Source organism: Eumetopias jubatus, unplaced genomic scaffold (assembly GCF_037043125.1).
Source record: "Eumetopias jubatus isolate StellerSeaLion01/CBP00866 unplaced genomic scaffold, mEumJub1_p1.0 scaffold_3, whole genome shotgun sequence".
Taxonomy (NCBI): domain Eukaryota; kingdom Metazoa; phylum Chordata; class Mammalia; order Carnivora; family Otariidae; genus Eumetopias; species Eumetopias jubatus.
In genome coordinates this window covers 185,481,497-185,509,112 of record NW_028274809.1, presented here as the reverse complement: position 1 = coordinate 185,509,112, position 27,616 = coordinate 185,481,497, and the positions used below count along the sequence as shown (strand labels likewise).

Genomic DNA, 27,616 nt, shown 5'->3' with positions numbered 1-27,616 from the left:
TATGACATCACTATTCTTGTTGCTATTAATATTTTAATTGCTCATATCAAAATCTATTCAAGAATCATTAGATATCTACTCTACAATGGACATTGTGTTTGATATTGGGATACAAACAATAAAACAGTCTCTGTTCTCTAGAAGCTTACATTCTTGTGGAGGAGATATATACATAAAGGATGATTGCCTTGCAGTATGATAACACAGTGATAGAAACATTAGGAAAACATTTAGGAGCTACCTAAGCCAGCATAGGGTGTTGGGGATGGCTTCATGAATAAGGTTACGCTGGAGCTGAATTTTAAAGGATGAGTGAAAATTAGAAAAGCTAGCAGGTTAGGAGGATAAGGAGGGCATTCCAGGACATGAGTAGAGGCAAGGAAATAAGAAACAGCAGGGTATATGCAATAAATTGTGACTACTGTTAGGGAAGAGATATGGCTCCTATGGTGGGCAACATATTATAGTGAAAAAACACAAATTTGAATTTAAAAAACTCTAGGTTTATGTCATAGTTCTGCCTCTTAATGACAGTATAGTCTTAGGCTTAAACTCACCGATACTCCATTTCCTTACTTTCAAAATAGCAGTTAGAAGAATTACCTCTTAGGAAATCATGAAGATTTCGCTAAAATGATATGTGTAACAAAGGAAAAATACTTTGCCCTGGCACCAGAACTATTTTTGAGGGCAGAACCATATTTGGGAGAGCATCTTAAGTTATTTTGAAGTGAAACTGCTTGAATATTGGTGGAAGCCCAGGCATCACACTGGTCAAAGTGCATCGCATCAGAGACAGTGAATTCTGTCTTAGGTGGGAGAGAAGAGAAAGGTGGAGGGATGGGCAGAGAGGAGGGAGGAGCAGGGGAAAAGACCTGAGGCTCGGTACTGAATGGTGTTAAAGGACATCAAAGGATGAGACCACCACTCATTATCTGAAATCAGGGAGAGTCTTGCTGGCCAGGTATAGTCTCAGTGAGCAAAGCAAACTGCTCCAGCAGACATTGATCCAGTTTTGGGGAATGGTTTGTTTCAGGGTTGACATCAGCCTTAGAAGTGTGTTGGGAAAGCCTGCCACCATTATATGACTTTCAAAGCTTGGAGCTGTCACTGACTGGTTGTTTTCAGAAGCATATTTCCTAAAGGGTGTTATCATTGATAAAAATGTTTAAAAACAGAATTGGTATTTGTTACCATGACCTTAGGACTGTACTAGGACTATATTCCATTGAGTGGTTTAACGGATTTACAACTACTTCTGGTATTTACTTGTTACCCTGGCTTGGAGAACTGTCAGTCTTTTCCTAGGAGTGTGGGGATTTCTTTGTTTTCCAAGGCCAGGGTGCCTGTGTGGCTCAGTGGTTAAGTGTCTGCCTTTGGCTCAGGTCATGATCTCGGGGTCCTGGGATCGAGCCCCACATTGGGCTCCCTGCTCGGCAGGGAGTCTGCTTCTCCCTCTCCCTCTGCCCCTCCTCCTGCTTGTGTGCATGAGTGTGCACACGTGTGCTCTCTCTGTCAAATAAATAAATAAAATCTTTAAAAAAAATAAAAAATAAATTTTCCAAGACCAGTTGAGATTGCTGGGAGAGGCCAAAGGACATTGCAAAAATGGGGAGACACAACCAATGTTTTTTTTTTTTAAGATTTTATTTATTTGAGAAAGACAGAATGAGAGACAGCACGAGAGGGAAGAGGGTCGGAGGGAGAAGCAGACTCCCCGTCGAGCAGGGAGCCCGATGCGGGACTCGATCCCGGGACTCCAGGATCATGACCTGAGCTGAAGGCAGTCGCTTAACCAACTGAGCCACCCAGGCGCCCTGAGACACAACCAATGTTTAAGTGGGTGTTATTTGTATTGCTGTAACCAACTCCCCTCCATTTCTGCCTTCAGTTCTGAGCCAATTTGATGGGTGGTTTGTATATGTGGATTTCCCCCCTTACTGAACTAAAAGAAAGGGTTGGGTTGTATGTCTGGGTCAGCTTGTTGTGGATGAGGGTTAGTAATCTGAAACCTACAGCAAAGAGTGGTCACTCAGCAAATATTTACTGAGGGCCTGCTATGTGCCAGGCATCGTTGTATGCCCTTGAGATATATTAGTGAATAAAAACAACAGTGATTCCTGCCTTAAGTTTTAGTCGGAGGGAAGTCTGATAATAAAAAACAAAAGGATAAATAAATAATATAATATGACAGAACATGATAGGATTTATGGTAAAACAAAAGATAGAATAGGGTAAGAGGAATGAGGTGCTGGAAATAGGGGAGGAGAGGTAGATGCAATATATACAGTGGGATTTGACTAAAGCCTTGACGGGTTAGGGGAGTTAAGCAAACAGATCAGGTAGAAGAGTATTCCAGACAGCAGGACCAACTAGAGCAAAGACCCTAAGGGGGAGTGTGCCTAGTGTTGTAGGAACAGTAAGAAGGTTAGTGTGGCTGGTGCAGGGAGTGGGGGCGGTGACATAGAGGATGGGGTCCAAGAAGTAATTGGTGACCAGATCATGGTTGGGCCTCTTCGGCTATGTTAAGGACAATAGCTTTTACTCTAAGTAACAATGGAGAATCACTGTAGAGTTTTGCACAGGGAAGTGATATGTTCTGTCTTATATTTTTAAAGTATTATTCTGCCTGTTGTGTTGAGAGTAGACTATATTTGGTCAAGGGTCTAAGCAGATAGCAGGCTATTGCAAGTAACCCAGAGTGAGAGATAAAGGTAAATGACACCAGGGTGGTATCAGTGGAGGTGGTTGGTTTCAGGATATACTTAGAAAAGTAGAGCCAACCGGGTGTGGATGTGAGAGAGAGGATGCAAAGGTGACTCCCAGGAGTTTTGGCCTGAGCAAGTAGGAAGTGCAGCTGTCGTCAACCTAGATGAAGAAAACTGTGGGTGGAGCGGGTTTTGATGGGGAGATCAGGAATTTTGTTTCCTATTTGTTGAATTAGGGATATTAATTTGATATCTAATAGAGGTAGTGAATAAGTAGTTTGGGAAAGATGTCTCGTAGAGGTAATAAGTTTGGGGGTTGTTGGCTTATGGACAATATTAAAAGCTACAAGAGAGGATGGAATTTCAAAGGGACAGTGAGAAGAGAAAAGGAACAAGGACTGAGCCCTGAGACACTTCAAAGGGGTCTGAAAGAAGAGGAGGAGCCATCAAAGGAGACTGGGAAGGAGCTACCAGGAAGTGAGGAGGAAAACCAGGAGAATTATGATGGCCTGGAAGCTTGTCAAATGGAGAGTATGTGGAGCTGGTATACAAGATAGATATCAGACCCGTATCCCTTATAAATAGAAAAGCAAAATCCTTAACAAGATACTAGCACACCAAATCTAGCAACATATTAAAAGGATTATACACTATGATCCAGTGGGATTGTTCCTAGGAATGCACAGCTGGTTCAACATATGAAAATTATCTAGCATTGTTTTATTATGTTTAAAAACACAGTATTGCATTGCTGAAATACCTGTCTTGCATTTTGGCTTTCCTCTCTTTCCTGAAATGTGTAAAAATTAATTCTTTTTATGTATTATATTTTCACGCTTTGTTCTACTTTTTTAAGTGAATAATTATATTCTTGTCCTGATGAAATTTTATCCTAATTATGTTTGGACACTGCTATAATTTATTGGGGTCACTTGATTCCCCAGAATGATTGTATGTCCTGCCTATATCAGTTAGGATATTTTAATTCTCAAGTGACAGAAAACCATGATTCAAACTGCCATACATAAGAGTATTACATAATAGAAAATCCTGAGTTAGACTAGGCTGCAGAATTGGTTGATACAGTGGCTCAACAACTTCATTGAGGTCCTGTATCTCTCCCTCTGCCTTTCTCAGTGTTAGTTTTATCTTGAGGTGGGTAGAAAGGTGACCACTAGAGTTTCAAAATCAGAACAGCAATGTCCAGAGGAACTAAGAGATCATTTCTTAGGAATGGGGCAACTTTTTCCACAAGTCCTTAAAAGTCTTTGCCTTATGCTAGGATTAGTTCATGCCCGCTCCTAACCTAGTCACTTGGAAATGAGATGATTGTTAGACTTAGCCTCATTGCTTGATGTAGATAGATGGTGGAGAGTCTACTTCCATGATCATTATTCCAATCTAAAGTTGTGCTGAGAAGCACTACCCTAAAATGTAGGCTTTTCTCTCAATCAGAAATAGCTGTTAAAATAATTCGGATTTATTTATAGAAAACACTGCTTATGGTATTGGACATTCTTCTGTTGTATCTAAATTTTCATAAGAATATTTTTATCCTTGTCAAAACTTCCATACAGAGAGCAGAAACAAACATATTCTTTGTAAAAGGATATGATCTTTTTTTATAGCTTTTATTTATTTGAGAGAGATCGTAAGAGCGAGTGCACGAGCAGGGGGAGGGGTGAAGGACAGGGAGAAGCAGACTCCCCACTGAGCAGGGAGCCCGACATGGGGCTCAATCCCAGGACGCTGAGATCATGACCTGAGTTGAAGGCAGACGCTTAACCAACTGAGCCACCCAGGTGCTCCTGTAAAAGGATATAATCTTAACCAAATAAACTTTGACTCATTGCTGCCAAAAATAGACTTTGGATGGATTTTTGAGGTAAAAAAAAAATCCCCCATTCTCTGAGAAATGAAAATAATTTACTTCACTTTGTCAGTGGATTGATTTATGAAATGAATGAAACTAGGTTATGAATTGTTTTGTAATGTGGATAATGACTTTTCAATTTATCTTTCTGTTGAGCTATGTTTTCATATACTATATTGGGTTTCCATAAATCTAGAGAGAGTTCTTGTATGCAATATGTCCTAAGTGACAACTCATTTACATACTGTATTCTTATATTCAGAGTTGATGACTTTTCAGAAAGAACAATTACTTCATCACTTACATCTGAAGAAAATGAAGGTGACTTTGAAGATAGAGTTTCAACACCAGATGAAGTAATATGGTCAAGTAGCAGTGAAAGTAAATATCAAGTAAGTCACTTTAGTGAAAGTCATATGATATCTTCAAATGGGACTAGCTCATCTTTGTCACTGTTTCGTTCAGAAGTAAAGGAATTTTCTCCAAGCTGTGGAGGGTATCCAGAAAATGAACAAGAAACAGTACAATTTTCATCCAAGAAATTATTTTCAATAATGAAAACCAACAAAAATAAAAATTTAGTATTTTCTTCTGACTTTAACTTTTCGAGAAGTTCTAGAATCACTATAGAAAGTGAAGATCTCAATGTGGCACCATGCCCTCCTGCCCACTTATTTCTTTCTAGAGACCAAGTCAGACTTCTGGAAGAAAATGTGAGAAATCAAACTGCTTTAAAATCCAAAACTACATTAGAGAGTAAAACTACTTATCTATACTCAAGACTTCAAGACTCCTTGATCCAGAATCAACATTCTGTTAAAATAGGTATTTCTGCCCAACCACAAGATTCCTTTCCAGGACAGAATGCTCCTCAGAATCAACATTTTTATGAAGCCAGATATACTAGTCAAGCCCAACAATTTGTTAACAACCAAGAATCAGTCAATAGCCAGCCTGATATCATGGCCAGATACTTTGCTCTACCTCAAGATTTGGTGAGGAAGCCATTTTCCAGCAGCATGCAAGATTCCTCCCAGACCCAAGATATGGACAGAAGCCAACATTTGCTCAATGTCTCATATTCTTTTGAGACTCAAGATTCAGTCAAAGGCCTAGAGTCTGATAAACACTTCGATAAGGCCCAGTATTCTCTTTGGCTTAAAGATTCAAACAAGATTAAATATTTAATTCGGGGGCAAAATGCCATTTTTAAGAATGCCAGATTTCTAATTTTAACTCTAAGTCCAAATTCATTTGCAGAAGAGGTGCTACAAATAAAGAGTATAAAGCCAGAGGGCCAGAAACAAATTGCTTCATCAGAATTAAGTCAGTATTCTGTATATGGCTCAGGGCCTCTTTCACCTATCCTTAAAAGGCAGAAAAACAGGAGAAAAACATTACACAGTAAAAGTAAACTTAGTCTCAAAGTTCCATCTCAAAAGTCAAAGAAAACACCAACTCCACGGGTATTTCAAATGACAGTATGTCACACTTCAAAACCTAGCAAGTTTGGATGCAAGTATAATGCTAAGAAAGAAGAATTACATCAAAGGAAAGGTATATCAGATATGGCTTTGCATCTTACTTATGTTTCCAAGCTTATTCCTCCTTATGTTAAGAAGTATGCCAGAAAAAAACTAGTAAAAGTCATGCCAGGTGTAATAGGATGTAGACATTCTCTGTCACCAGATGCACAGAATGTCAGTTATGTGGGGTCTATTGAGGAAAGAGGAACCTCAGGCAGTACTAAAAATAAAAAGCAGCATGGCAGAGAAAATAAAGGACAAATAACCATTTCACCAAAAATCCCACCTCAGCTAGAACAGTCTGTCATGATCAATACTTTTCAACTACAATCACCTTGTTCTTCCTTAATAGAAATGACCTGGAAGAATAAAGAGTCTCTTGAAGACCTAATTACACAAGCAAAGGAAATTGGTATTGCAGAGTTTCGTGCCCCAAATAGTAAAAAAACATCTGACCTGCATATTCCAAAGCAGGAGGCATCTTTAAAAGAAGCTTTATCAGAATGTTGGCAAAAATTTGTCTCCTCTCCCGAAGTGGAATCAAACAGGAGACTGAAAACACTGGAAGACTTAAAAAGTACAGAGAATTCCCGTCTTCCACTTTCAAGTGGAGAAAAGTTACCAACTAGTTCACCAGAAATGCAAAAGTGCTTTCCAGATGGAAACACACAAAAGCAAAAAGAGTTTCTAGAAATTGTTCTGGAGACCTCAGAGGTTAATCTCCTTATATCACTAGGAATCAAAGAGCACGAAGGCAGTGAACAATTAGCAAGTGTAAAAACTCAAGACAGTACAGAAGATGTAATTATGAAGGAAAAGAAACCACTACTAACACTTCATGTTACAGGATGTGATAACCTAAGTGAAAGTGAGGGACTGGAACGCAACACTAGAAGCAACATAAAAAATATGCAAGGTAAAAGAATATTCGCTACATTTCAGAATGCCACCAACACTACCATTCCTGAACCACCTGAGAGGGAAATGCATAGCGGATTAAAAGGCAAGACAGATACATCAACAACAGGGGTTAGTCATTCAGTGGTAAAGCTGGAGAAATTACCAGATGAAAAGAAAACATGGGATGCAAAATACATTGAGAAGAGATGTATATTTAAAAAGCCACAAGAGCATGACAGAGAGGAAGAAGAACAAACTTTTCAAGAAGCATTTCCAGAGCTAACACAAGATTTCAGCCTCAGCCTGCAACTAAAGCAGAAGCCTAAATATGTCAGATTTGAAATAAAACAGAGCAGTTCAGGAAGCAGAAAAACTCAAAGTAAAGAGCAAGAGGTACAACCACAAACTCTTCCTACAGAAACAATTTTGGGGACTAGTCCGTGCCCCACGATGGATCCATTTCAAATTGAGGTAAAGCAAAGCAGAGACAGACCTACAGGCAGAGGAACTGCAGATCCAGAGAATCCTCTTCCAGTGCTAGAGAACCCACGAGTTGGCGAAGTTTTAATTGAAACAACAGAATGTGGTGTCCCATTTGGTGGAAGCCCCAGAAAGATACCGGATGATCATATTACAGAAGAAAAGTCAGACCTCCAACGAGTTTTACCTGCAACTGCCCTGGGGTCTTTCATTATCTATATGCTTCCTTTATCACATTTTAAAAGGCAGCAAATTAGAAAAAAATTATCAGGAGCAAAAAGGGTACTCAGTCCCAAATCTGTAATTATGAAAGTAAAGAAGCCAACCAATTTACTGATGCCTCATATCAGAAGGCATGGTACTGCAAGTCTTAGGAGAAGATTGAGAGGCAATTTTAAAATCCTAATCAAAGAGATGCTGCAAGATAAAATTGTGGCAGATGTGCTTGTGAATGTTACTTACCCTCACATGTCTATTTTGCCTCGGATTAGAACACATGGCAGATTAAGTGCAGAGAATCGCAGTCAGACCAAGCTAAAACAAGAGAAATCAGAAGATGAAAGGGAAGAAAAGTATTCAGATTCTATTAATAAAGGCAGTGACTCTGGCAACACATTAGAAGAAGTTAAATTGCAAGATGAAGTGAGAGGAGACAAAGAAGCTCCACCAGAAGCAGTCCTTCATGACAGCTGGAACCTCCGATTGGATGCCAATCCAGAGAAGGAGCTCAAAGCAGAGGAAGACATACCTCAACCAATTACATACATGGAAACCCTTACAGAGTCTGTTTACTCTCCCATAATGGATCTAACTCATGTTGAGAATATGAAGAAAAGCCTAACAACACAAGCCGACTTAAAATGCACTGCAGATTCTGAGACACCTCTCCCAACATCGGAGACACCTCTCCCAACATCAGAAAAATCACTGGCTGGAGACCCTCCAAACCGAACAAGAGAAAGTGGTGTTCTAGACTATGGAAGTGATACAAGGGAAATGGGTTACTTTTCTGCAGCAACAAGTTCTGCAGAATTACCAAAAGATTTACCAGCAACTTTTCCAGAGACTTTTAATTGCCACATGCCTATTTTAATTCATTCTAAAATGAATAAAAACAAAGTAAGATTCTCACCCACAGAAGGTTCAGTGAAGCCCAGATCTGTACATACGAAGACAATGAAGCCGTCAGTGTCACAAGTATTTAATAGCACAGGTCAGAGAAAGAAATTGGATTCCAAATATAAGGCCAAGTTGGAGAAGATCAACCAAGCTAATGGATTGCTATATGAATTTATAAATACCCTTTACTCTCCCATGCAGAGCTTCTGTCATGCTCAGTTAAAGCAAGGGGAATTAGGGGAAGTGAGACCACGGTATGTTGATTTTTTTGACAAGAGCAGAGCATTCCATGACGGAGAGGAAAAAGTGGAAGATGGAGAGGAAGTGGAGCAAAAAACTTTGCTAGAAGCAGCTTCACAGCATACCCAGTATCTCTGGCCTGTTGCCTGTCAGGGGAAGGAGACCCACTTTGACGAACCAGACTCAGCACTGAACTGTTTAACACAGGAGCTGTCTGTTAATGAGCAAGATGCACAGCACCAAGAATGGTTTGTACAAACTGCTTTGCAGACTGGCCACCAGAAGGGTCCTCGAGAAGCTGAGGAACTCAAGAAAACCAGCGAAACAGAAAATAACGTAACAGCCCCTATGGGTCCAAAGATTCCATCGCCCAAAGCAGAGAATTCATCACTTGATACACGTTTGAACACCATGACAGAGTGTGCCTTACCATATGGTGGAAACTCTGAGAGGGTATTAGATTCTTATTTTGTGGAAAACAATTCAGAGTTACCAAAAGATTTGCAAGTGACATGCCTGAATTCTTTTGATTCTGTTGAGCCCTTTGTTTCTAAATCTGAAAGAAAGAAAAATACATTAGATTTAGGGAGGAAGCATATAACTGTGAGTCACAGATACAGAACTATTAGGGGGGAAAAGCCATCAGCTTCACATACGGTTAATGGTACACAGAGCAAGGGACTGCAATGCAATTTTAAAACGAAGATGAAAAATCCACAACAAAATAAGAACAGGGCAGATGCATTTCTCAGTGTCATTCAGTACAACTTGCCTATTTTGCCCAACACCAAAATGAGAGGCAGGTTAAATGTAGAGACAGATATGCAGAGGAGAGCAAGGCTTGATCATATGCAGCCAGTGCAAGAGAAATTGCTAAATAGAAGAAAAGTAGGTTGCCCAGATTATATTGTGAGTACTTTAACTAACAGTGTGAAAGATGAGAAAGAGGAGGAAGGGAAACATGAAACTTTACCAGCTCCAGAGAATAGCCAAGGCTTTATAGTCAATGCATATCAGAAGGAGAATTGTGACCTTGTCAAATCAGATGAGGAACTGAAACAACCACGAAGTATAAATATTCAGGAACAACCACGAATACATGGTACACAAGCTGTTTTAGGTTCTGCTTCATGCCCCATGTTGGATCAGTTTCAATTTGGAAAGCTAGAGAGTTATGCTAGGTTTTCACCTCCAAAGTCAGGGGAAGCAAAGATGGATGGAATCATTTTTTCTACAAGAGAATATGGTGTCCCATCTGATGCAAATCATCAAAAAGAACAGGCTGGTGGTATTGAAAAGAAAGACACAGTGACTTTTGATCTCTGCATACCTGCTTTATCTACATTCAAAAGGAAGAGACATTTAAAAAAATATTCAGATGAGAAAACTTTAGTGAATCTCAAATGTGGAATTTTAAAAGCAAAGAAACCATCGGTTTCATACATATTGAGTATTAAGGGTGGTGCTAGCCCAAACCATAGAAAAGAACTGGGATATAACTCTACAACCAAATTGGAAGAGATGGATCAAGGTGAAAAAATGGCAGAAAGAGAAAAAGGTATGTTAGGAGAAAGAAGTCTCAGTTCTAAACAAGTAAAGCAAGCATTATCACCACATGAAGAGAATATTACTTCAGATGACACTAAAGAGAACAGTCTTCAAGATGCAGAGGAAGAAAGAAGTGAACAGGAGACATTAAAAGTAATTCCACAGCACAGCCAACACTTCAAATTCTGTTCAGGCCAAAGGGAAGAGCTTGACCTTCATCAGTCAGAAAACCAAGGAAGAGGGAACATTCTCTTTGTTTTTGAACAAGACATCTCACAACAAATGCCGCATACAGATTCAACGCAGGGAGAGAAGCCAAAGAAAAGCTACCAGACACAAAATGGTGCAATATATACAGCAAGTTCAAAGCTTCCTCTTCTAAAGCCAAAGAAATCACTAACTGGTCAAGTTTTAATGGGTACAATGAAAGGTGGTGTCCTAAGTGTTGGGAGCCATATGGGGGAATTGTACCGTCATAATAAAGAGGAAAATGCAGAGTTCAAAAAGGATCTACAAGCAACTGTCCTGGAGTCTTCGGATGTCTCCACACCTGATCTATCTGAATCTAAAAGGCAGAGAAAGACATTTACAAGTAGAGCCTTAAAAAATAAAATGAGTCCCAAATGTGTAATTATGAAGGCAAGGAAGACACCAATTTCACCAACATTTAAAATCTCAGGGAATAATTATCTAAAAAACCTACGTCCAAAGACCCTGAAATCACAGATTATTGACTTGTTAATTCATATAAAATGCTCTGGGGTATTGGAAGATCTCATTGCAGAGAGAAAGGAAGGATTAGCACAAGAATTACCAGCAACAATTCTGGAGTCTTTGGATTCATCCACACTAGCTTTACCTGAATTGAAAAGAAAGAGAAACAATTTAAAGTATATAGACAAGAGAAACAAAATGAGTCTCGAATGGGTAACTTCGAAGGCAAAGAAGGCAGCGATTTCCCAGACACTTACTATCACAAAACGTGGCATACAAAGCCGTAGAAGACAATTCAAATGCTACTTCAAAATCATGATGAAACAAGGGAAACCCACGGCGGACGTGATCCTAAATGCCATCTCCTCTCCTGTTCCTGTTTTACTTGACATGAAAATGCATAACAGAATAAAAGAGTCAGATGTTTCATGGAAAATGAGATTCAGTCACAAACTGCAACAGCAAGAGCAATCACCAGATGGAGAGAGAGCCTGCTGTGCTGATTCCAGTGATAGGAGGGGCCCTGCCTCCAATGACACGAAGGAAGTCAAAGACCAACGTGAAGAAGCAGCCCCGCGGAATTCTCAACACTCCAGTTTCATTGCTGGTAAAATGAAGGAGCCTCACTTTGTGAAGTCAGAACTAGAACTGAAGAATTCAGCAAAGAAAAAAATCCCAGAACCACTTAACACAGCCCCAGAGCTGCAGCAACAAACACTTTTCACACGAAGTGTATTACAGTGTGTTTCTTGCTCTATTTTGAATTCACTTCCCCTTGAGAAGCAACCAAAAAGAACAAAAACACAAAAGGGCTTAAAATATGCAAAGGGTCCAAAGATTTTATCTCCAGTGCTAGAGAACTCAATTCCTGAATCTTTATTTGTTACAACACAGAGTGACATCCCATCTGAAAGAGGCCCTAGGAAGGAACTTGCCAGATCTACTCCAGAGGGAAAGACAAGGTTGCAAAAGGATTTACAAGTGAGAACCCTAAAGTGCTTTGATTTCTCCATGCCAGCTTCATCTGAATTTGAAGGTTGGAGAAATGCAGCACAAATCCCCAAGTCTAGAAATGGGAAAGTACAGATGGCATCAATTTTAAAGACAATCAACATCACTAAGTCTGATGCTCTTAGCCAAGGAAAGGAACAGGACTTCATCTTGGAAAACATGGGCAAAGAAACGTCTCAAAGTATGTCAGGTATATTTGTGAATACCTTCCCTTCACCTACACCCGTTTCACCTGCCATCAAAACGCATAAAAAAGTAAAAGCAAAGAGAGACCCATTAAGAAATAAAAGCAATATTATACAGCCAGAACAACATGAAGGGGAAAGACTGTGTCCTTATTCTAATAAATGGAGCAACTCAAGCAGCACATCAGAATCAAGATTGCAAAATGAAAAAGAAAGAGAGGGCAACAGAGTTTTATTTGAAGCAGGTCTCCAACTCCTGTATAATATAGGAAGGAGAAAAGATCAAAATATGCTTATTACAGAGCAGGATGTGCAGCGACAAACACTGGTTTCAGAAAATAAATTGGAATCTCCTTGTTCTCCTCTGATTCCATTTCAAACTGAAGAGCTGAGCAAGAATATCCCATCACAAAAAGACATACCATATGGAATAGGTCAAAAGATTCCATGTCCAAAATCAGGGAAAGCAGCATTTGACTACTTTTCAACTGATGAAACAGAGTGTAGTACTATATCTGATGGGAGCCCTGCAAGGAAGCTAGATGTTCACATTGCAGTTTCCCTACAACCTGAAGAAGAAGAGGAAGACATAAAAACTCCAAAAGTAATGAAACACAGAGTTGATCAAAATATCTTACCTACCAAATCAGGGAACTCAGTACTTGTAGATCCAGGTGATAAAAGCTCTAGAAGGAAAATGGGTGCCAAGAAACCTAGAGTGTTGCAAAGAGATTTACTAACGATGTCCACAATATCTGTTTTATTTGACTCTGAAAGTCAGGAGAAGATATTAAAATTTTCAGGAAGGAAAAATCTTAGGCGTCCCAAATATGTAACCACGAAGGCAAAGAAGAAGGCTCTTTATTCACAGATGCTTAATATCACTGAACACGATAATCTCTACTGTAGAAAGGAACAGAACTACAACTTAAAATCTACAATAAATGACATGCAACAAAATAAAAGTATAGCGAATGCATTATTGTCTCCCACACCTGTTTCAACTGATAACAAAATAGATACTGAAATGCATAGCACATCAGAAGCAGAGATGGATCAACCAAGAGTAACACTATATAGCCGTACCTCTGCAGAGCTAGGAAAATCACCATGTGATAGGGAAGTATGGAAGGCCAATTCAGTTGATCCACAAAACAGATCCAGCAACACAATGAAAATGAATGTGCAACATGAAAGCAAAGAGGAAAATATCAAAAAAATGTTATCGGAATCAGTCCCACACTATAACCACCGCTTCAGTTTCAGTGCCCATCATATGAAAAATTTTGGTTCTTACCAATCAGAATCTGAACTGAGTAATTTAGAAGTCAGAAGCACTTGGAATTTGTCTTGTGCAGCACAAAGAATGAGGCAAGAAAAATGCTTTAGAGAAACTATTTTGGAGCCTGTTTCTAGACAAGTGATGAATTTTCTTCAAGTTGAAACAGAGAAAAAAAGTCTTCATACTCAAGAAAGAATTAAATGTATGGGAGGACTAAAGACTCCATTTCCAAAAGCAAGAAAATCAGAGACTGGTTCAATACAATGTGGCGTTCTCTGGGGTGGAAATCCTAGGAGAAAATGGGATAGTTATATTTTTGAGAAAAAGGCATGGAATCAAAATGACTTAGTAAGAGTCTTAAAATCTTCAGGTTCTTCCAGCCTTGATTCATGTGAACCTAAAAGCCAGAGCTACACATTAGAGTTTGTAGGCAAGAAAAGTATAATAAATCCCAAGCATGTAACTTTGAAGGCAAAGAAACGATCAGTTTCACAGTTGCTTAATATCACAGGGTGCATTACAGGAAGCCATAGAAAGATGAAGGGGTGCAAATTTCAGTACAAGATGAAAACGCAGTGGTTTGAAGGTGTGGGCGAGGCATCACTCCTTGCTGCTGAGGGAACTAAGATTCCACCACCCAAGTTAGTGACTGATGAACACTCCCTCGATGCAACAGCAAGGGGCATGCTATATAACAGAACACTTCACAGAAATCTGCATGGTCATATTACAGAGGAAAAGGCAGAGTCATGGGAAAATTCAGCCACAACTTTTCTGGAGCCTATAGATTTCTTTACACCAATTTTCTCTGACTCTGAAAGCCAGATAAACACAGTACGATTATTAGAAGAGAAAATCACATTGAATCCCAGATGTTTAACTCTGAAGGAAAAGGAGCCAGCAATTTCACAAATACTTAAAATCAGAGGGCGGTTTACCACAAAACGCAGGAAAAAACTTGGATCCAATTTAAAAACGAAAATGCAACAGATGAGTCAAGGTAAAAATGTGGCTGATACATTTCCAAATACCATTTACTTCACACCAGATACCTGTGACATTGAAAGACAAAGCAGATTCAAAATCGGGATGGACAGAATATCAAGATTTAGTCATGTACAACCAACACAAATGCAGTTGCCAGTTGAAGGGCCAGTGATTTCACAACCAGTTAATATCACTGGTCACGCTGCTTTAAGCATTAATGAGCAACAGGGAAAGAAGATAGACAGAAGGAGAGAGAAAACTGTATTAAATGTGGACCTAAAATTTGTATATGATTCTATGCCTATTTTATCACACCTAAAAATGGAGCCATCACCTAGTACCTGGGATATCTATGAAGAATCTTCTGGAAAGAGAAATGCCCTAAACAAAGCAAATGCTAGTTCTGCTTATGCCTACATACCTATGTATCCTAAAATCATAAAACATAAAGCTAAGGCAAAAACAGCAGATGTGAAAAACACTATGCATATCAGACGGATGAAATTGAAGGCAAAGAAACCACCTGTCTCCCAGCTGTTTAATACTACAGGATGTGGAACCAGAAGAAACAAAAAGGAACTGAGATGTGACATTAAGAAACAGAAGGAGTTCCAGCAAGATAAAACCATAGCAGATTTATTTCTGAACACTGTTTGTGATTCTGGATCTCTTTCATCTCAAAGTAAACAATTTACAGAAGTAGAAAGGGAGAAATCCAGGCCAAGAAAGCCCATTAACGTTCCTCCACAGCTAGAGCTGGAGAAGTCACTAAACAAAAGAAAAATGTCATCTTCAGAGTCCACTGATATAAAGAGTGCTATCTCAAGAAATATCAAAACACTGAAACAACGCATTAGAGAGCAAAAAGAAAAGCGCCAAATTGTTTCACGAGACATTCTCCCACAATGTAGAGATCAGTTAGTGACTGGCCAACATGCGAAGAAGGAGCTTGACCATGTGAAAATAGGAGTAGCTTTGAAAAGGGAAGTATACCCTGGTCTAGCTTCCCAGAAGAGAGAAATCAATTATACTACGTTCAACATCCCAAGAATCAGAACTCATGCAGAATGTGAATTCCCTGTTGCTCCAAGAGTAAAGCACAAAGATGCAGACGTCATCAAATGTTCAGTTTCAATTCCATGGGGGAGAGGAGTATCCAAGAAAAACAATATTTCATTAAATTCAAAAGAACAGAATATAGTTCTTACAGAGTTGGGTGCTTCTCAACAGAAGACTCACAAGGAGCAAGAATTTCAGAAACAAGGAAGTATTTCACTGACAATTCGGGGGTCTTTTGCCTACCCCATTATGGAACCTCCTCGTTTGAAGAACACAGGAAGGGTAGCTGAGGAAGATATATACACTAACAAAAGGAATATTTCACATTTATTGAGAAGAGAAGATATAAAAGAAACCGATATCTCACAAGGTTCAAAAGGACAGAAGTTTCTTTGTACCAATCTGGTGGGCCAGCAAACTATGTCTGCAGCGCAGAAAGGAGAGGTGAAACCAGCTGGTGTTCCTGAAAGTATTGTGGATTCTGTGTCCCGCCCAAATAAAGAGCGTCTTCAGGTATCACAGGCAGTAAATACAAAGAAGGAAGATGTAAGCCCTTCTCTAAGTTTATGTGTAAATCCAGGGAGAAAAGAGCAATCAAAGTTAACGGATATTCCATTAAGATTAAATGGACAGAAAGTGACTTCTGAAAAACTGGGGGCGAAGCAACTACGTAGTTCTAACCAGAATAAAGAAAATATTCTGGAATCCATTTCTTCTTGCATGTTGGATCAACTCTATAATGAAAAGCTGAAGAAAAAAGTCTCAGCGAAAGGAGTGAGTTCAAAAGTTTTGAGTTCAGTAGTAGACAAAGCATTGAATGAAGCAGCTACTCCAGTAGATCAACCTTCTCTTAGCTTGCATAATAGAAGAAAAGAACATCAAAAAGAAAGTACGTGCAAGGTTCTCCCAAAATCTGTTTCTCATTCCTCGATGGATGTACTTCAGATTAAGTTGCCATGTGTAAAAAAAACATTAAAGACTCCAACCTACCACACTGCAAATACAGAAGGAATTGGCTTGCTTGTTGAGGGAAAAGAAGAAGAGCATCCAGAATGTATACACTATATTTCTCCAAAGTCTGCTTCTCACTCTTTGAGGGATGTATTACAGAGTAAGATACCATGTGAAAAGAAGGCATCAGAAGAAGTAGCTAACACTGTGGATTACATTCCAAGTAGAGAAAAAATTAGCTCGCTCATAACAGGAAAAGAGAGCAAGGTGCACACAGGTAAAGGTCAATCAGGTATGAAACTGACAAGCTTGTGTACTTCCTTCCCGTCTCTATCGCATACTAATGTGAATTCAAGAATAAAAGTAGGACAAGATAAGTCAGGAATACCAAGGAGCTGCCTTCCACCACTAAAGCTCCAGGTATCACCAAATGTCAGGAAACCTTCCTTTGCAGAGTCAATTAATAGAGGTAGTTTAAGCAATGTAAGAGAATCAAAACATTTGGCGCAGGGAAAAAAAGAAGATGGACTATATGTGAAAGACCTAAGGGGCCTCAAATGTGTCACTTTTAAAGGAAGGAAAACACCTTTTGAACACACGCTGCATGGAAAAGAACCACAGTGGAAGAACAAAGAACAAGAGGAAACGAGGCACAAAGATAAAAGTGATCCAGACAGAGTTCAGAGTAAACGCCATGCTTCCATTCCTTCTTCACCTCATGTGGATTGGGATCCTGGAATAAAAGAGGTGCTCATGCGAGGAATCACAAGATTTTGTCCTCCATCACTGACGCTCCAGGAATTATCAGATACAATGGGAATATGTGCGGAGCCAGCTGATGATATTTTAAGCAGTATAAAAAAGGCAAAATATATGCCACAGAAAGATGGAGGGGAAATGGCTTTGGAAGAAATCAGGCATCCCAAAAGAATAGCTTTGAAGGCAAAACGGACTCCAGTTGCACACGAATTACAGTTGAACATCAAAGAAAAAGAGAAAAAGATGCAGGAAGATCAAGATAAACCAGTTGGGATTCAGAGCAAATCTCGTGTTTCCATCTCTTTTCCACCTTACTCAGAAGTGGACACAAGAATAAAAGGGGAAGAAGCCTTGCTAATAAAAACAAGACCCTCTTTCCTACAAACAGAATTCCAGGAGTCATCAGATAGAGGAAAAATAGCATACAAACCGTCTATTCGTGGTGATACCTCAAACAGTGTGAAAGAATCCAAGGAACATTATATAATTCAGGAAGAAGAGGAGAAAGTAAAAATGGTAAAAGTCATACTTTCGAGGAAAAAGAGATCACCAATTTTACAGCTGGACATCAAAGAGCAAGAGGAGAAGACACAAAAAATTAAAGGTGAGCCAAATGTCCTTGCGACCAATACTAGCACTTGCATACCTGCTCCTTCTCATTTACACTTGGATACAAGAATAAAAAAAGCAGACTGTGTAACTGAAGCAACAAGATGCTCTCTTCCAGAACTATCACAGCAGAAATCATCAGATGCAGTGAAAAAAGCAAATAAAAAGTCCACTGATGGTGATATCACAAGTGATGTACAAGAGACAAAAGAACATACACCACAGAAAGAAGAGACTAAGGTAGAGAAATCAGCAAAGAGAGACACAATGCAGCCAAAAGATAAAGATTTGAAAGGAAAGAAAGCACTATTACAGGACATACCATTGAATCTTAAAGAGCAGGTGAAGGAGGGTCCAGAAGGTGAAGAGCAGGGGAGAGTGGATAGAGGAGGTAAAGGTGAACAAGAAGTAGTTCTGCCCACAAATTGGGCTTCTGCATCTTTAACTCACCGTGAATTGAACACAAGAATAGGAGAGGAAGACAGGCGAGAAATAACAGGATCCGCTGTTTCACGACTACAGCTACGGAAATCATCTGATGCAGGGAAAGTAGTGTACACAAAGTCAGCTGGAGATGATATTTCAGATGATGTAAGAGTAGTCCAAGAGTATGAGCCACAGCAAGGAGAAGATAGAAGAAAAGTGGTAAATAGAAAATTTAGAATGTATCCCAAGGGCACAACTTCCAAGGCAAAGGTATTACCGCTTCCACACGTACTCTTTACCTCTGGGGGTTGTGACGCCCAAATTAGAGAAGTACAGACAAGCGTGAAAGAAAAATTAAGATACATACAAGAAAGAAGTGAGCTAGGTCAGGTTCTGACAAGACCTTCTCTGCCTCGGTTTAAATTAAACAAAAGTATAGAAGGCAAGGAGGAGAAACAAGTATCAAGACCCTTTCTTCCACCCTCATGGCAAAGGGAAGCATCAAATGCAGAGAAATTAAAACATACAGTACTACCTTTGAGCGATGTTTCAAATGATTCAAAAAGAACAAAATACACGACACAGAGAGAAGAGGATAAAGCGAATACTTTTGAGAAAGACATAATGCATTCTAAGTATATGGCTTTGAGGGCAAAGAAATCACCCCTTTCCCTTATACTCAAAACAAAGAAACTGCAAGTGAACATCAAAGAACAAGGCGAAGTGGGACAAGAAGGTAACAAGGAAACCGTTGTGCTTCTGAGCAAAATTCATCCTTTTCTCATTTCCTCAACTCATCTTAAGTGGAACACAATAAAAAACGAGGAAGGTGAGCCAGGAATAATAAGAAATGATGCGCCACGTCTTGAGCTCCAAGAATCATTGCCCTCAGGGCAAATAGCATCTACGGATTCACCTGACAGCCATGTGCAGAAAGGAGACCAATGCCCACGACAGGCAGACAGGAGCGGAGTACAAACAGGAGCCATGAAGGGCTCAGTGCAGCCCCGGGGCACAGATTTTAAGGCAAAGACATCACCACCTTCTCATACATTCAGTGTCACTGAACACGGTGCTTTGAACGAGAGAAAGGAACCACAGTGGCATATGAGGGAGAAAGTAGAACAGGGGCAGCAAAGAACAGGAGATCCTGATGCAGCTCTGACAAAAACGTCTCCTTCCACAGCTTCTCCATCTTACCACAGATCGGACACAAGAACTAAAGTAGACAAAGATTTGCTTGCAGTTACAGGATTCTCTCCTTCACAGTTGCTGTGCTCTAAGTCATCAGGTGCAGGAAAAATCAGATATGCAGATTCCAGTGAAAGTATTAGGTCATGTAGTGTAATAATAAAAGCTTATCAAAGTATGCCATATACAGAGGTAAAGGACAGAGTAAAAATAAAAGGTGGGAAAGATCGACGAGTCCCCCAAGTAATCACCTCGACAGCAGAGACATCCCCACTTCCACATCTGCCCAGTAGAAAGAGGCTACATTTGAATATTAAAGAGCAAGGAAAAGAAGTGCCAGAAGGCGAAAGTGAGCCAGAAATGGTTCTGAAGGAAAGCTATGCCTCCTTACCTTCTCCGTCTTATCTGAAATGGGACACAAGGATGAATGAAGAGGAAGACACACGAAGAATAACACAATCCTGTTTTCCACCACCAAAGATTCAGGATCCATCCAGTTCAGGCAAAAAGCGATATACTAAGTCATTTGATGGTTGTGTGTTAAAAGAGAAGGATAGACTCAAAACAGATCTTGAAAACAAAATGGTCCCAATACCTATGGCTCTGAAGGCAAAGGAATTACCACTTTCACGTGTACTCGATACCAAAAAATTGCAGTGGAAAATTAAAGAGCAAGAGAGAAAGGTGCAGAAAGATGAAAACGACCTAGCTACGCATCAGGAAAACATTTGTACTTCTGTACTTATTCTACCATATCTTAAATTTGGTTCAAGAGAAGGAGAGGGGTACATGATAAGAATTACAAAACTGCCTCTCCTGCACCTACAGTCCAGGGGATCACCAGATGCAGTGAAAACAACAGACGCAGAAACAACTGATGGAGGACTCTCAAATGATGTAAAAAAATTAAAAGAACACACATTACCGAAAGAAGCGAGGGACAGAGAGAAAAAGGTGGATATGAAGAGTATGGTGGATCACAATGATAGGTATTTAAAAGCAAAGAAATCACCTAATTTACTTAGAAACAATCTAAGTGCCCTTCGGTGGAAGACTGAAAAGCAAGAGGGAACAGCTCAGGAAGGTCAGCGTGAGCCAGGTGGTGCAATGCTGACTAAGACTTGTACTTGCAGATCTCCCCTACTTCACTTCAACACAAATACCAGAGTTGAAGAAAAGAGAATACCGATATTAACAGGATCCTCTTTTCCCACAGTCGGCTCCCAGGAATCATCAGATTCTGAGGACATGGAATGTATAGAGCCCGTTACCAGCGATATTTTAATCAGTCCACAAAAAGGAAAACATCGTATGCCCCAGAACAAGGAAAGGGATGGAGTAGAAATAGTAAACCTCATGTTTCCCAAACATCAAGAAAAGAAGATGCAGGAAAGTGAAGATGAACCAAGGGTGGTTGTGGCCAACTCTTCCTCTCCGTCACCATCTCTCCCTCACCTGCAGTTGGATAAAGAAACACAGGTAGGTGATGAAATGCTAGGACCTGCAAGGTCTGTTGTGCAGAGAGAATCAAATGCCGGGGAAGTAGTACATACAGAAGCAATCCGTGGTGATGTCACGGAAGACAGTCAGAACAAGAAACGACTCGTGCCTCAGGAAGAGGAGCAGGACAGAGAAAAAACAAGAGATAGGAGAAATATGACACACACCACAGATATAAGTTTGAAGTCCAGGAAATCACCTCCTTCACTTAAGCTCCATAGAACAGAATTGCATCTGAACAGGGGAGGGCAAGAACAAAAGAAACATGAATGTCCAGGTAAACCACCTGGTACAGTGCTAAGAAAAATTTATGTTTCCCAACCTCCAGCTGAACTTACATTGGATAAAGGTATACAAGTAGATGAAGAAAGGCTTGGAATTAAAAGACCCTCTCTAATTCCACAAATGCTTTCAGCAGTTTCAGATACAAAGATGAGAGCAGATACAGGGGCAATTTGTGATATAAGAGAAAGCAAACAACATATCTCACAGAAGGGAAAAAAGCACGAAGTGAAAACAGTAGATATGAGGATCATGATGCATCACAAAGAGGCCAGGATTTCGTCAATTTCACATATCTTTAACACAAAGGAATTTGTGTTGAATATTAAAGAGCTAAAGGAAAACGCATACAACGGTAAAGATGAGCTACCTGTGGTTCTGACAAGGACTTTTCTTTCTGTCCCATCAGCACCTTCCCTTTATCTAGACTCAGGGAGCAAAGCAGACAAAGATGTGCCAGGACTTACAGGATCCTTTCCTCCACAGCAAAATCTCCAGGAATCATCAGATACCCAGAAAACAGCAAATACAGAGGTAGTTGCTGGTGATGGTGAGATCGTTAAAAAAGCGGGACACTCTGTGCCCCAAGAAGACGCAGTACAACAGTGGACCTCAAACTTCATGATCAGTGTACGGCGAAGGAATGAACCTCCACGAGTCAAATCTGAAGGAGATCTGAGTCAGTTAGTTTTAAATTCACAGCATGAGAACATTTATTTAACAGGATTTGGTACCATAACTGGAAAGAGGCTGGAGTATTTCTTTACAGGACAAGAGGTTCAGCCAGAAAAATACAAAACAGAAACTTTCACTACATTTCTTTCCTACCCCACCATGGAGCCCACTAAAATTGAAAATCTGAAGAAACAAACTGAAATAGTGGATAACTTAAACCATAAAATAAGCCCTAATGTTTTAGTTACACCGCCAAGGAAAATAACCGAGGAAATATATATCACATTTGGTACCCCCATAAGTGCAAAAGGATTTTCTGTTGCAGAGCAAGATGCCCACCAACAAAAAACTTTATCAAAAGCATTGCCAGGATCTGCAGATTCATATAAATTTGATAAGCGAGAGAAAGATGTACATAATAATGATAAAGTGAGGAAAATGCTCTCTCCCAAAGTGTTGGCCCCACAGACAGAGGGATCACTTGAGAAAATGAATATCGCAGAGTCAGATACCTCCCCAATTATAGAGGAACAAGAGACTGTTGTGAAAAAGCAAGTGGTGCTACAGTCTGAAAGTGGACATAAGACCTGGCTGGACTCCAGCTTTTCTCTTAAGTTCCCACTTCAAAACGGAAGGCAGAAGATGCCACTGGAAACAGATGTACACAAGCAAATGGCACTGTACCCCAGAATACTAATACTACCAGGGATACACATGGATATTACAGTGTTTGATACCATAGGAGGGGGAAAAGAACAGGGACTGCCAGTTCCACAACAAGAGGAATATATTCTAGAATCACTTCAGAAGTCTCTTTCTTCCCACTGGACTTTTCCACTTCAATCTGGAGATCTGGAGGGAAAAAATAAAATGGACACAAGCGCTACTATAAGTCTGGAGCAAAAAACAGTAGAAATGGAAGAAGGGGAGTTAAAAATAGACACAAACGTGGCTATCCGTCTGGCAGCAGACAAAACAGAAATGCACAAACGCACCATGGTCAGTCTGGAGGGGAGCAAGAAAACGGACACAAGCAGCACCGTAAACCTGAACACTCCATCTCTAAAGGCACAGATACCTCAAATTAACACTCAGCTGATAACTCATAGAGCAAACAGCTGCCCAATCAAGCAAAAATATAAAAAGGAACTAGAAGTCTCTGGTGCAAAACAAAATATTCAGCCACAGAAATTGTTTCAAAAACATGTTCTAGATTCATTTTATGCCGATATTCCTCTTTCTCTCAAATTTAAAAGCTGGAAAGGCAGGTTGACAGTAGCAGATTTGAAAAGAGAATTGAGCCCCAAAGATTTAACCATGAAAATCCCAAATCATCCGGTTTCGCAGATTCTTAACAACACAGGACGTGGCACTCCAAGCAATAGAAAGAAATTAGAGTATGACTTGAAGAAACCAAAGAAAACAGTTTTGCGGAGTGAAGATGCCTCCGGGATATTTGTCAGAAGTCTTTCTATTTCCACAATGAGTTCATCTCAGATGCAAGAAATAGTAGACTCTGAGACAAACCGAGGAAGAGAAAAGATACTCTGTCCTTCTGAAATCCAGCAGAAATCACCACACACTCAGAGGAATAGCTTGAGCACTGTAAAAGAAGGGGACCAGAGTTTTACAGACACAGCTCCACAGGATTCCCAGCCCTCCGTGGTAGAGGAGCAACAAATGCAAAAACTCCCCAGTGCCAATTCAGAAGCAAACCTTGGCAGTGAAACAAAGGAAAAAAATGTAATTCCACAAACCAAAGAAGAAAGGGTTGTTCCAGGGCACGACAGCTCAGGGATCATAAAAGAACCTGACTTGCGTATGACTGAAGAAGAAGAAAAGGCACCAAAACCCATTCTGACACCTACAGAGGGTCCACTCATGTCTGACGAGCCAGAGGACAATGTGGAAGCCCCCATGGAAAGCACCCTAAGTATGAGTATTTCCCCTCCAGGACTAGAAGAACCACAACATGGGACTCAGCTATTCAATACCATGGAGTGTATCTCACCCCCTCAACAGGGGGATCAGAGCGAACCCATCCAGGCTACAACCGCACAAAACGTCCAGCAACAAAAAACTTTTCCAGGAACTGGGCCTATACCATCCCAAGTTAAAAGTAATGAAATAAAAGTAGTGGCAGATAGTACAAGTGCAGAAAGTTTACTTCCTCTTTTTGAAGCAATTAAAAGTATCTTTGAATCCCAGATAAAAAATATGATCTATGACAACATTTGTGAGAATATACTGGAAAAACTAAAAGCCCCAAAACCTGATGATGGGAAGTTACCACCGTGTGCAGGGAGCCCAGATACAACATGCACAGTACCTCCCAAAGTGCAGCCAAAACCCATTTTAGAACGTTTTACTCCCAAAGAAAACAATAAGCTCACTAATCATTTCGAGTCAAAAGCATTTGAAATAAAACTGAATCTGATACCAGAGATGGCAAAACAATCCTTCCAAAAGCTCAACTTTTATCTAAAACAGTCTTTTTCAGAAGATAACAGTTGGAGGCTATATCCGAGACATAAAAAAATGTGCTTTTTGTCTCTAGAAGGGACTGATACTGTAGAACTTCACTTAAAACAGAAATGTGCTAAGGATTCACCGCCTGTCAGCTGTACGAAGACATTGATTGTCAGTGTTTCAAGTGACAGTGAAGAGATCATTACAAAGTTAAGGAGTATTAGTAAGCTAGGAAGTGGAGTGTCTTCGGTGACTCCAGCTAAGCAGATGCCATTGCCTCATATTCTTCAAAACTACTCAGTAGAAGAAAAAGACAAACTGCTCATACACTTTTCTATGAAAACATTGGAGATTCAAATGAAAGCCTTTCCCAGAATTGTAAGAGAATCCTATGCAATGGCCAGTCCTCAGAATATAAGGAAGCCTTTATCTAAATGTATTCATTCTGGTTTCAAAGTACCAAAACGAAAAAATAGAATTTTGTTACGTTTTGAGGAAAAATCTCTTCATCAAATAGATCTTGATTTACAATACAAATACCTTCATTTTCTCCTGGGGCTTCCAGTCGGAAGTGTATTCCCTAAACCAACTGCGCTTCCCAAACATATTCTTAAGTTAAACACAGTTGCAATATGTGAAAATATAGATAACAGGGGAGAAAGTGGTGGTGGTTTTTGCGTTGACACGGAACTGTTAGAACAGCACATCTCTTTCAAAAATCAAAGTCCTCATGAAAACTCATCGTTGAGAAAATTCCTGGAGCCAACCCTTGTGTGTGCTTCTGACCCCAATCAACAAGGCCCAGTGCAGAAAGATACTACAGCTCTTTCAGAGTTAAAATCTCACATGACTCTGGAAAAAGATAAACAATGTCATGTATGGTTTCAAGAAACAGATATGTGCAAATCATTTGATTCAAAGACTCAGGAAAGCACTCCCAGTTTAGTTGATTCCCATTCAACTCAGATTTCTGAAGATTTTACCGAGAGTCAGACAAATATTGAGAGTTCAGCCAACTTGGAGGAATGCTCAGCTCTTGAAGCACATGAGAGTGAAGAATGTATGTTTTTGGAAGTCAACCCTTATTTAAGTCAGGAATCACAAAACATTCTATTTGAATTACAGAAAGGCATTCCTTTGGAAAATCTCTACAAGATGAAAAAAAGCAAAACAAATTTGAAACCGTTGTATAGGGAAGATTCAGGTTCCCAACATATTAGAGGCTGTAGAAAACATTCCTCAATTGTCACACCTTCCTATGAATCCCACAAAAGCAGGAAATATAGGTCATCCTCTAAAATGCCATCTCCTGACTGGTTGCGCCACGGTTCATTAAATGCTGTGGAAGTTCTGTCTAGATCATCTTCCATTCCATTCAGTGAAGAGAAGTCTTCATGGACTGCAAGGTGCAGAACCAACCATTCTTTAGCTCCCTTAACAGAATCAAACATCAAATTACATCTTGCAAAAGGCCAAGGCAAACCTCACAGGCATCTGGAAAGCAACGAAGGAAAGAAGGCCAAATCTGATTTATTTAGAAAGAACAACATTCATTGGGACTGTGATTACAGTTATACATGGACTAAAGAGAAATGCACAAGAAAGAAGAAAGTCCGTAATTGTGAGTCCGAAAGATCAAATTACTTCGCAAGCAAACCTAAGTTACCATCAAAGCTTCATCAAGAGGATATCAACTTTCATTCTGAAAGAAAACAAAACCAGCCATTTTTTTATGCCTGTATACCAGCAGATTCACTGGAAATTATGCCCCAAACCATTCGCTGGACTGTTCCCCCAAGAACTTTAAGGAAGACAAACTTCAGAGTTCCTCTGGTGGCAAAGATTTCAAGTTCTTTCAATATATGGACTTCATCCAAAAAGTTTTTGGAGTCCCTCTTGGAGTCCTTCAGTCCAGTTCATCCAAATTGATACTAGCATACCTAGATTCCTCTGAAGTGGAAAGCTGATTGCTGTTGTGTTACTCTATGAAAAATAAAATCAGATAAAGTCAAATGGTTTCCTCATGAACTGTTTTCCGAACTGATATATTTTATTTCTGCAGTAGATTTGCACAATTGTTCTGGGAGGATAGGTTGGAAGAGCAGATGACTTTGGGCTTGACCCCACCATGCAGTGGGATCTCCTTTTAGTTTAAGCGGCCTCCTCATAATCCCACAGTAGAGGAGCAGAGACGTGGAAGCCTTCCTTCCATCCCACACAATGACTCAGGGTGAGTCTGAAGAAATGGAGCCTATCAATGAGATTGGGAGAGAATGACCAGAAAGTTGGGAGGGCATAGAAACTAAAGGGAGAGAGTTTTAAACAACAGTGAGGGTTCAACAATGTCAGAGGTCACAAAATACAGGTGTAAGTACTGGTTTTGAGAAACCATATTCCTGTGATGATTTTGTCCTCCTTCTGGACCTCCGCAGCAGCTCGTTGGCCTGCACCTGATCACCGTCTGCCATTGCAGGGTCACCTAGTCATTTCGGGACCTCGCTCCAGAGTATCTGCCACCTTGCAGGAACATGCTCTGGGAGGGGCAAAAAGTCATCCTCCAGCACTACCAGGGGGAGGGAGACTGCCTCCCAGTGTACCTGCACGACCTGCCTGCCTACAGCCACCTGCCCATGCACTTCCCTGCCCTGGGCTTCAGGGCCCCTGGCTCAGGGATGCAGCAGGCTCACCTGCTGGTGCAAATGACTGAGAACTCCACCCTTGCCCTTGGGGCTGATGACCCCTGCTCAGGCTCTTGCAGGAGGTCCAGGAAACTGGAGTCGACCCAGGGGCCTGCGGGAGAACAAACAGATGTGTGGGATTGGGGTGGGGGTGGGGCAGCAGGATTTTTAGCAACAAGGGAATATTTTAAAAATGTATTTTGTACTGGCTTATTCCTAGTATGTGAATAAAGTATTGGTCTCGTTCAGAAGATAAATTTTGGGGGGCTCAGAAATATTCCATAATGTTAATCATTTTGTTATTAAATGACAAGATAAGATAGACAATAGTTTTTCATGCCACCATTACATTCATGCTAGGAATAACAGTGCTTCCTTTATTATAAATGCTACCTGAGCTTTTTAAAACACATATTTAATATGCTTGGAATATTTGGGCATGCT

The 27,616-nt window shown here is 40.2% G+C and overlaps 1 protein-coding gene across 1 annotated transcript in view; it reads left to right on the top strand.

Moving 5' to 3' along the window:
* LRTM3 (leucine rich repeat transmembrane protein 3) overlaps positions 1–27,281 on the top strand; it is a 28,392-nt gene extending 1,111 nt beyond the window's left edge. The window contains exons 4-5 of the mRNA XM_088022220.1: positions 4,844–8,273; positions 9,486–27,281. Coding sequence (XP_087878346.1) covers positions 4,844–8,273; positions 9,486–26,423 — 20,368 coding nt within the window. The 3' untranslated portion in view covers positions 26,424–27,281. The remainder of the gene's footprint in view (positions 1–4,843; positions 8,274–9,485) is intronic.
* Positions 27,282–27,616: the final 335 nt, after the last annotated feature.